This window comes from Mustela putorius, unplaced genomic scaffold, assembly GCF_011764305.1.
Source record: "Mustela putorius furo isolate JIRA1106 unplaced genomic scaffold, ASM1176430v1.1 tig00003898_pilon_pilon_pilon, whole genome shotgun sequence".
In the NCBI taxonomy this organism is placed as follows: Eukaryota; Metazoa; Chordata; class Mammalia; order Carnivora; family Mustelidae; genus Mustela; species Mustela putorius.
The window spans coordinates 8,256,433-8,267,886 of NW_025422047.1; the positions used below are offsets into that span (position 1 = coordinate 8,256,433).

Consider the following 11,454-nt stretch of genomic DNA (forward strand, 5'->3'; position numbering starts at 1 on the left):
GTGAGAGAGGGACCACAAGCACAGGGAGCAGGAGAGGGATAAGCAGGCCACCCTAGAAGCTAAATCTAAAGGAATAACATTCATTTGAACTCTTTATAAAACCACTGCTAACCTAGCATTTCCCAACCAGCTAACAGGGACAAAGCCAAGCCATGGCATTTGAAGGCCTCCATTGCTGCCTACTAATCCAACAGCGGGGTGTGGAAATTGGCAAAGAGATACTCAGTGTGCCCCTAATAACACTTGCTTAAATATTAGCAAGGGCTAGGTATCACTACATTAACAGTTGAATACCTGGCTTTTGCTGATGATTTACAGGAAGTAGACCTCTAGTTTTGTTTTTTGCTTTTGTTTTTCCATGAGAACAAGCTAGCTGCACATACGCATATAAGCAGGCATTTCCTCACCTTCCATGAAGTCGAGTCTACTAAAATACTTGATTGAACAAGTTTTCTATACTACATAATATGGGTTAGTCAGTTTTCCAGGCAAAAAATAGGGCAGAACAGGTGTCTCAACCCTAAACTTGAGTGTAGCCCTGAAGATGTGTTTAATAAATGAGTAAGTCATCTTATTTTTTACAGCTAGCCCCCCCCCGAATGAGTTTAGTTCTAAAATCTCATCCCCATTCCCCATTAAGGAATAGATCTCTCAGATGGGTTAGTTGGTATGATCTATTTGGAAACTAGAAAATAAAAAATAATTATAGTGATGTCACTGTAGCTGATAGGAAGTTTTTCTTGACAGTTGACATGTTTGGGGACTGATCATTGGTCAGTGTTGGATAATAACGAATAAGCAGAGATTCTAGACAAAATCATCCTGGGCCAACCTGTTTCTCCTTGATTTTTAGAGTTCGGGCAGGGGAGACCTATTTGATTTAGTTGCCAGATGGCCCTCTTCAAGCATCAGTAACCTTGTGCCCCAAGATGCCTATTTATCTTGCCAACAGTGGGAATGATTAATTTTTAAAATCTTTATTAATGTAATATGAAAAAATTCCAGTTGACCTTTCTTTGATCATATGTTTATATAATTGACTGGGATGTTTTTATGAATTTGTTTTTTCTTAGTTTTTACCCATCTGTTAGCCATTTATATTAATGCTATATATTCTATATTATACTTTCCTTCAGTTTATCTTAACTATATTAATGGTATCTTTTATCTTGTGAAGGATTTTTTCTTAAATTTATCCAACTGTTCTTTTTAAGGGTCTGTGTTTTTTATTTGTCACACCCTGCCTCTGCCAAGATCATAAAAATAAGTTATGTTTGTACTCTTTTTATTTTTCCCCTATATTTAATCCTTAACCCACTTTTTTTTTTTTCCAAATACGGTATGATTGACCTCTTTGCTTTGTTAGGATTGAATGGGGTTTTTATTGCTAAAAGAAAGGAATTGGTTACATATTTGCTAACAAAACAAGTTAGTACCACTAGAACCAATGGCTTAATATTCTACCTGAAAAAAAGTCAGGTGGGTAAGGGCTAGTAGACTCATTTCTGCATTATAAGTAGTTCAGAACAAAGAAGCAGAGCTGATGGTCCTGACACCAAGTGAACTCTGAGGAGATGCAGCATGGAAAGTAGGAATCTTGGGGGAAAGATAGAAGGCAACATAAAAAGTGTGATTTAGGGGCGCCTGGGTGGCTCAGTGGGTTAAGCCGCTGCCTTCGGCTCAGGTCATGATCCCAGGGTCCTGGGATCGAGTCCCGCATCAGGCTCTCTGCTCAGCGGGGAGCCTGCTTTCTCCTCTCTCTCTCTGCCTGCCTCTCTGCCTACTTGTAATCTCTCTCTGTCAAATAAATAAATAAAATCTTAAAAAAAAAAAAAAAAAAAAAAAAAAAGTGTGATTTAAATAGAACCGTGTGCTTAATATAGCTAACCTGGGCACCGGCCTTATGGTATAGATGTGTGTTTACTAAGTATTTTAGTAAGTTTTAACTTTGTGTCACATTAGAATCTCTTCTGCTTATATGTTGAGAAGTTGACTTAATTCTCTCGAGTGCTTGTATTTCCTAGGATATCATCAGAATTATTCTGTCTTTGGCTTCACCTCGTCGATAGGAGTAGTCGCACCACTGTTGTCCTTTCACAAAGTTGTATTTTTTTTTTGCTTGTAAGAGCTTAAAGCAGTGATAGACATCATTATTCTTTATGCTCTGATAATATCTAAAAAATGATAACCTAGGGGCGCCTGGATGGCTCAGTGGGTTAAGCCTCTGCCTTCGGCTCAGGTCATGATCTCAGGGTCCTGGGATCGAGCCCCGCATCGGGCTCTCTGCTCAGCAGGGAGCCTGCTTCCCTTTCTCTCTCTCTCTCTGCCTGCCTCTCCATCTACTTGTGATCTATCTCTGTCAAATAAATAAATAAAATCTTTAAAAAAAAAAAAAAAAAAGATAACCTAGGTGGACCTTCCCCAGCCATTTCAAAGGGAGGGTTTCCCTTCCTCCTCTGTTTGTTTCTGGTTTTTTTTTGTTTTGAAGAACTTTAAGATTTGTGGGGGGGGGGGGGTGGTGCTGTGGGGACAGGAGTGAAATTATGTGTAGATTCTGTGTGTTAATTACATAATAGGTGGTTCTTTGAGTTTGTATTTGATAAACTGCTTATCGCATTCTCAAAGATACTATGTCCAAGAGAAGCTATTTATCCTTCCTTTCTGGCCACAGGGAACTTAACCACGTTTAAGCCACATTCTTTAGTCAGAAAATACCTGGGTTCATGGCAGCTGGGAAAGGCGCTCTGTAGCACAGGACTCAGCACAACCAGAATTTATTTCTGATTCGGTCACCATAGCGATACAGGTACAAGTAAACTGCCCTGCCCACCTGGCAGGGAGGAAGAGGATGAGGCAGCGAGAAGGAAATATAACAGGCTGGGTTAAAAGTGGTAATAGAGGGGCCCCTGGGTAGTTCAGTTGGTTAAACGACTGCCTTCAGTTCAGGTCATGATCCTTAGTCCTGGGATCAAGCCCCATATTGGGCTCCCTGCTGAGCGGGGGAGCCTGCTTCTCCCCTGCCTGCCGTTCCATTCCCCCTGCTTGTGCTTACTCTCTCCCTCTCTGTCAGATAAATAATTTTAAAAAAAGTGGGAATGGGACAACTGGATGAATGGAACTGCTCTAGAGACAGTGCTAAGAAGCCCAACTTGAACATGGTGTGTTATCTTTCTGCAGAAGCAGCCGGCCACCAAGGGCGCAGTGGTGACTCCAGTTCCTCTCCGGGAAAGGCTCCCCTTGGCTTGCACTCCCACCAGCCAGCGCCGCTCGCAGGGCCAGCCACTGGGTGCTGCAGGCAGGAGCACCTTGTGTGGGAAGGGCTCTGCCAAGCGTTCTGTGCTCTCGGCAACTAAAATGAACGTCAGGTAAGAAGAGCTCCAATATGTAATGGAGTACAAGGTCTCAAAAGTTTTACTGCCTCGAGGTGGGCGACATCAAGTATGTTTAAAGTTGATGAAGAAGAAGGTAAAAGGGGATTAGAATGGAGAGTAAATAGGGGCGCCTGGGTGGCTCAGTGGTTAAAGCCTCTGCCTTCGGCTCAGGTCATGATCTCAGGGTCCTGGGATTGAGCCCCGCGTCGGGCTCTCTGCTCGGCGGGGAGCCTGCTTCCTCCCCGCTTCTCTCCCTCTACCTGCTTCTCTGCCTACTTGTGATCTCTGTGTGTCAAATAAATAAATTTAATTTAAAAAAAAACAGTATAAAAAATGTTTATAGTAAATAAGTGGATGGTTTTTATAAGCTCTTTTTTCTTTAAATTTGTCTTGGGTTTTCTTAAACTTCTCTAAGCTCACATTGGGTTTGTAAGTAAAGATAGAAGGTATATATGGATATTCATTTTATTAGTTTAATGTATGCCTATAAAGACATGTAAAGAGAAATTTTTCCATTGACTTAAGTGTAGAGTTGAAGCTAAATACCTACAGAAAATAACTGATTAGTCCTAAAGTGTAACTTCTGTAACCCACTGGGTACTGCAGTGAGTTACCCTGTGCCCCAGTAACCCGTTTTCTTTTTGTACTTTCCCTGACACAGGGTAGTCCCCATTTTAACTTTCCCAGAGATGAAGATCTTCAGGCCTCCTTTATTTATTTATTTTTAGAGATCTTATTTATTTATTTATTGGACAGACAGAGATCATAAGTAGGCAGAGAGAGAAGGAAGCAGGCTCCCTGTTGAGCAGAGAGCCCGATTCAGGGCTTGATCCCCGGACCCTGAGATCATGACCTGAACCAAAGGCAGAGGCTTAACCCACTGAGCCACCTAGGCACTCCAATTTTATTTTTAAGTAACCTCCACACCTGGTGTGGGGTTCGAACCCACAACTCTGAGGTCAAGAGCTGCATGCTTACCGACTAAGCCAGCCAGGCACCCCTATTCTCTCCTTTTTAAAGGGTGTTCGCAGCGTGTAATAGTGTTGGTACCTGGTGACACTTCCCCAACACCTGCAATTATCTGATGTAGTGTTTAGAGCTTAAAAATGCCCTGAAGTTTGGAACCCTACTGAGTTAGCGTGGAATGTGAGCTACCTCTACCTGGCAGTTCTGACTGTATTTAATAGTACTGAGGAACAGCATGGTCCGGGCGAGTCCTTGCTCCAGTGTAGTGTTCACAGCAGCCTGGACTTCATGGCACCTCTCCTAACACGCAGTTGTCTTAACTGGGTCGAAAGGTAATGCTGATACCTCATAATTTCGGATACTGATACAGGATTACTGCCACATCTTAGTTGCAAGTCCAGAAGTTGTCTTCTGTTAACCTACCACCACCACCATCGTGTATATTTACATCAGTCCTTCTTGAGTTTCGCTGACTTCAAGACACCATCAATGGAGACTCATCATTACTTTATGAACCACTAAGAAAACAACCACTGCCAGTTATCATGTGTTATTAATTATGAAACACATCCCAATTCCAGACGTTAAAATGCGTAAGAAATATACATCATAATCAGTGGAATAAATTTATGGCAATTTGCCAGGAGAACAGGGTTATGTACCATTTAAATGAATTTACTAGGAAGACTGTCCCCATCACTTATCTGGCATAGCAGTCTCCTGTTCCCTGACAGGCAGTCACCAGGAGGAGAAAAGGGGGAGTGGTTGAAGTACCTCCTAAACTGTAATTTGAGCCCCAAAGGCATTCCCTTGGAGCTCTACCTTGTCCTGTCATTGGGCAAGGCAAGGAAAGCAGCGAATACAAAACTGTATTTTACAAATCAAGTGTTGTAAAATGTTTATTCTGCAAAAGAGGTTCATTCATGTAAGAAGTCCATATTTGAGCCCTTTCACAGGTGGTTTTGCTTTTATGCTTGACACAAGTTACTCTTCATACAAACACTCATGTTTGGTACTCCACTGTCCTGTTCAGGTTTTCAGCTGCTACCAAAGATAATGAGCATAAGCGTTCACTGACCAAGACTCCAGCCAGAAAGTCTCCACATGTGACCATATCTGGGAGTACCCCGAAAGGCCAGGCTGTGCTCGGGATATACAAGATAAAGACCACAACTGGGAATTCTGCTTCTGGTAAAACAAAAAAACAACTCTGGTTCATCTTTAAGCCATGTAACTTCCTCAAATTATTAAGTGTATTTGTTAACTGAAAGCTTCCCCATAACTATAAATCCAAAGCAAAAATCTAAGCATAGCATATTTTTTCATTCTGTACGGGTGAAGAAAATGCCAGACACAAAAAAGTCCTCAGGTATCTACCTGAGGACTCCATCTTGCTATAAGGAGTCCTAAGATGGTGACCCTCCCTGAAGAGCATTCAGCCTATTCCCGGACTCCAGGATTAGAAGGAGGATCATAGTATTCATTACAGCCTCTGACTGGCCCTCCAGGATTGTGAAACTAATAGGATCCCAGAGTTGGTGGAATAAATGCCACACAATGGACTAATAGATTATGTAAGCCAGAATAAGCCATATGGACACTCTTCTACACACGGTCTACTTAATCACCTAAAAGGACTAGGTGGTTTTCAAAAGAATACTAGAGTAATACAGAGTAGCAATACAAAGTTAAAAATAAACAAACAAAAAACACTACAACCAGGAGATTGAGGCCTGTATTAGAACTATGTCAAAATTCTCCTGAGAGGGACGCCTGGGTGGCTCAGTTGGTTGGACGACTGCCTTCGGCTCAGATCATGATCCCGGAGTCCCGGGATCAAGTCCCGCATCAGACTCCCAGCTCTATGGGGAGTCTGCTTCTCTCTCTGACCTTCTCCTCGTTCATGCTCTCTCTCGCTGTCTCTCTCTCAAGTTAATAAATAAAATCTTTAAAAAAAAAAAAAATTCTCCTGACTACGTCCCACTGAATACGTCAGCCAAGAGCTATGATCACATAGAAACGCTCGCCAACTCCTCTGAGACTGTGTCGGTTAATAATCTATGTAGAAACTTTATGAGAGTTTCTTCATACCTTAAAGACAGGAAGGTGAGGCTGACAGCTAACATTTTAAGTGAGTCCAGAAGCAGTATATATGCGGGTATTTCCAGCTTTTGTTTGGTGTCCTGACCATTCTTAACCATGTCTCCTGTATATATGACAGCACTTCTCTGGAGCTCAGATGGACTGGGGTATACTGGCCAGCTTGAATGGTAGCTCCTGAAACTGGTTGGCATTATAGATGGCCTGTGTTCCCCCACTGCTGGCACCTGACAGCCACACCATGGGATGATACACACAGGGGTTTTGTGTTTTTCTCGCTTAACTGCATGGTTCTAGATCTTAGTTGCTTATTCATACTTACATGCAAGTGCTGACATTCAACAACAGCCTGCGATGGGTGAGAATTAATAAAATGTGCCTGATACATGGTGCCCAACTGTAGCAAAAATTTGGCTTACTGAGTCCTACCATTCTGGTATATTAACTTTACAGTACAAAAATTGACATTTTTAAATAACCGCTTCTATTACCTGACAACCAGAGCCACAAATCTTGTCTGCCATATCTGATTAAGTTCCTGCAGGCCTTATATCCATGTGAATGAAAATGTTACTATTAAAATTTTTTTCCAAAGACATTTCACTTTGATTTTGAAGGTAAAATGAGTGTTCATCATAGAAAACTTGAAAAATACAAAAAGTTATAAAGAAAATATAAAGAGCGCCTATAGTCCTGCACCCAGAGATTGCACTGCTGTTTCCTCTGACCCTGTGATCATCACTGAACTATTAACAACATATTTTTGAAGGGTAAATAATATGAGGAACACAGCCTGAACATTTTACCCAGTCAATTATTTAAACAGGATTTTCAACTCCCAGCTGATTCTAGGAAATATCCTAATATTGAGACTATAATATCCTAATATTGAGACTATCCTAATATTGAGCTATTCACAAGGGAAGCCTCAGTGATTAGCTTTCCTTAGTTATTTTCCCCCTTCTCCTTTTTAAAACTACCTGTTTGAGACTGTTCAGAGATGATCTATTTAAGACTGAGAAACAGTACTTCAACAAAAACCATATAGGCCTTTTATTTCCCCCCTAATTAAGCCCTGGGGTTTTGTTCCTTGGTTTTGTAGTCGTTACACCATTCAAGCTGACAACTCAGGCAGCACAGACTCCAGTCTCCAGCAAGAAGCCAGTGTTTGATCTCAAAGCAAGTCTGTCTCGTCCCCTCAACTATGAGCCACACAAAGGTACGTGCAGATGCTCTGAGATACAAGACATGCCAAAGACGTAGGATTAAACAGTTCTACGTCTGAGGATGTGGAAAATTCTAATGCCTCAGCGGAAAGCTATACTTGGCCACTTAGATTTCTTCCCCCTGGGTCCACATGACCCGTAATTTAAAAAAGACTATACACTAAGCGAATGCTAATCAACTCACATTTTTGTAAATCAAAGCCATAACTTCTAATCAGTATTACAGCAAAGAAATAATAAAATTTCAGGCAAAAATCAAGAAACTTGGAAATTGGCCTATGGACAAACGAATGTTTTCTTTACAACTTTCGAAGGACCCCAGGCTGGAATCCACCCACCCAACAACCTGGGACATTTACTGGCTATATAAATGCCCATATAAATTGGGCATACATTAAAGTATCCATATATCCATTTAAAACGAATACTAACAACCACCACCATCACCAATACTTCATGTGGCCCTTCCATAATTCCAGAATTGTTTATATAGATCTATTTTTTTAAAAAATTTTGTCAGGGGGAACCACAGGCAGAGGGAGAAGCAGGTTCCCTGTTGAGCAAGGAGCCCGACGTGGGACTTGTTCCCAGCAGCCTGGGATCATGACCTGAACCTAAGGCAGATGCTTAACTGACTAAGCCACCCAAGCGTCCCTAGAATTGCTTTAAAAACTGTAAGACTTCTCTAGGTGCCTCGGTGGCTCCGTGGGTTAAGTGTCAAACTCTTGATTTTAGTTCAGGACATGATCTCAGCCCCACATCAGGCTCTGTGCTTAGCAGTCTGCTTGAGATTCTTTGCCCCTCCAGGCCATGTGTGCACACGAGCTTTTTCTCTTAATAAATCTTTCGAAAAACAACAACCTGTTTTTAGGGGGAAAAATACAATTTATATTTTGTGAAATAGGAACTAACACTAATGGAATTATACAAGCAAATGTCAATAAAAATGAAGTATAAATATTCATAGCAAGTAGCCTCAGATGAAGAGAATAAAATAGGTAATATAAATAGAATCTTCTTAAATCTTTCTCTCCTAAACCAGGCAAACTGAAACCATGGGGTCAACCTAAAGAAAATAATTCTCTGAAGGAACATGTAAACAGAGTTAGTTTCCACAAGAAAACTTACAAACAACCTCCTCTCCAGACTAGGTGAGTACATAATTACCCAGTTCTACAGTGATTTTAATTTTGAAAGACTGTATGTAAAAGCAAAGCCTCTGAGGTACAGAGTGTCATTAACAGTGGTGTTTAAGAAAAGGGTAGTCGTGGGATCACATATAGGACTTCTTGAAGATATACATGCCTAAGGCCCACCACGGTGGTTTTTAAATTCAGTAATTGGGAGGAGGGGCCCAAGGAACTGAAGTTTCCAAAGCTGGACAGGTGATACACAAGGAGACACTGCTCTCACATGACCTACCAGCCCCAACAGTGTACCTGGATATCCCCCCAGATGCCGATCCACATGCGCAGGTGTAAATTTTTCAGTCCCAGGGAAACCAGGCTTACTAGGCTTCAAGGCCCTAGCCAGAAGAAATCCCCAGATGATCCTTAGAGGCTTCCTTCTATGTGAAAACCGAAGCCAAAGCTTGCTGTGGGCTTTAGCTGGTCCGGGCTGAGTTGATTGCCTGAATGAAACCATCCTGATACAGGATTACCCATCATTTGACTTGCCTATATCCAGCTCCCACCAAGACATTTATTTACTACCTATATTTGCTATTAAGATTGTTAACATAGGGGCATTTGGCTGGCTCAGCTGGAAGAGCATGTGACTCTTTATCTTGGGGTTGTGAGTTTGAGCCCCACCTTGGGTGTAGCGATTATTCATGATTTTTTTTTTTAAGTTTAACATAAAACTAGCTTCCCCCAACCCCTCTTAACAATCCCCAATCCCTTCCAGAAACAGAGCGGCTTAGATCAGCAGACTCTAGTTCTAGTACTTCCACCAGACTTTGATTTTAAGCCTGACCTCTGACTTCCAAAGGCAGAGATTTCTCATTTAAAACAAAGAGGTACCGAGGTGTCTTTTGTTCCAGTTCCATGCTTAATTTTAGAATGCTGCATTAACATAAAAAGGAAAATACCAGTTTCCTAGCCCTTTTAACACAAGTGACATAGAGCTGTGGTTTCCATAGGGCACTAGCTAGAGGACAGTGTCCTGTAAGTGTGTTTTGTACAACTATACTGGATTTCAGCTTAAGCTTAGATACTAGTCTGACAGGTGCTTTAAAGTGGACTTTTGTGGAGCTTCACTAGACCCTAATGTGTACCTGTCCCCCTCTTTAGGGAGGAACAACGGAAACAACATGAGCAAAGACGAAAGGAGAAGAAAGCAAAGGTTTTAGGAGCTCGGAGAGGCCTCATTATGGCTGAAGATTAATTTTTTAACATCCTGTAAAGAGTATTTTATTCTGAACCCTTTCTTTAGTGTAAATATTTTTTTCTACTGTCTTCCCCACTTTAGTCAAAAGATTCTTCTGCTTTGTTCACTATCTATGTAGTGTTGGTGGTTTTCTTCACATGCCACATCCCTGAAAGATGTTACTAACCTTAAAGCTCACAGATTCTTTCAAATGATTTTTACCTATCTCTGTACAATTCAGTTTTGCATTGATTCATCCTATAGATTCTTGACCTAGATTTTTAACGTCAAGTTCCCTCTGCTGACAGAACTGGAATCCTCTTCTAGACAGAAGCATTTACCTGATGGGAGATAGTTCTCCCACAAACTTCAGTAGAACTTGGACCACTAACAAGCTGAGAAAGCCACCTCTTCCTCCTCTGGAAAATCAAGTAGTCTTAATGAAACAAGGAACCAAATGGGTTAGTGATGGCATATTCTACTTTGAGAAGTGTTTTGTTATCTATGCATGTTTGTTCAGATCACTTGTAACTGCTGTCAATCAATATATTCTTAAAAACTCTAAAGTTCATTCTAGCCTGACTTATTTAAAAATAAACAGGGCTATGGGACGCCTGAGTGGCTCAGTGGGTTAAGCCTCTGCCTTCGGATCAGGTCATGATCTCAGGGTCCTGGGATCAAGTCCCGCATCAGGCTCTCTGCTCAGAAGCAGGGAGCCTTTCCCCTCTGTCTCTCTGCCTGCCTCTCTGCCTACTTGTCATCCCTCTCTCTCTCTCTGTCAAAAAAATAAATAAATAAATAAACAGGGCTATACTGAAATCTGAGGATTGCTGCTTCAAGGATCATTCTGCTCTGTCAGAGTTACTTCATAGAAAAGACTAGAGTTGCTTAGCCTCCTAGCCATGTTTATTGCACTGAGGTGGACCTTCTGAGCTTTGTACTGTTCAAGAATTTCATAAATGTTTTCTCATGGTGGTAGATTCTTTGTAATTACTTCATGATTGAGTTGACCAGCTAAGATTAACAAGCTTACTTATACTCTGTGCATCTGTCCTGACTACCTCTTCTCACCCTAAGGAGAAATGACCAGGTCATCCCCTTGTAATTTTCACAGCACATGTCCAACTCTGTTATACTTACTGTTAAACATATACGAGCCCACAGAAGGTTGGCATACTCCTGATGATGAATAAACTCAGATTTTGCTCTTAAGCAGATATCCGATCAATTAAATCACTGTCAAATGCACTGCAGCTAAGAAGGTTAAAAGGATATAATCACTTTGGAAAACAGGTTGGTAGTTTCTTGAAGTTAAATATGTCTACCACAGGGGCATCTGTGTGGCTCAGTCGGCTAAGCAACTGCCTTCGGCTCAGGTCATGATCCTAGGGTCCTGGGATGGAGCCCCTCATTGGGCTCCCTGC

The 11,454-nt window shown here is 41.5% G+C and overlaps 1 protein-coding gene across 2 annotated transcripts in view; it reads left to right on the forward strand.

The window, feature by feature from the left end:
* The window catches only part of NUSAP1 (nucleolar and spindle associated protein 1), a 35,100-nt gene extending 24,504 nt beyond the window's left edge, over positions 1 to 10,596 (forward strand). For both annotated transcript variants that reach the window (XM_004751132.3, XM_013055434.2), the window contains 5 exons: positions 3,178 to 3,365; positions 5,371 to 5,528; positions 7,540 to 7,656; positions 8,706 to 8,814; positions 9,955 to 10,596. In XM_004751132.3, coding sequence (XP_004751189.1) covers positions 3,178 to 3,365; positions 5,371 to 5,528; positions 7,540 to 7,656; positions 8,706 to 8,814; positions 9,955 to 10,048 — 666 coding nt within the window. In that variant the 3' untranslated portion in view covers positions 10,049 to 10,596. The remainder of the gene's footprint in view (positions 1 to 3,177; positions 3,366 to 5,370; positions 5,529 to 7,539; positions 7,657 to 8,705; positions 8,815 to 9,954) is intronic.
* Positions 10,597 to 11,454: the final 858 nt, after the last annotated feature.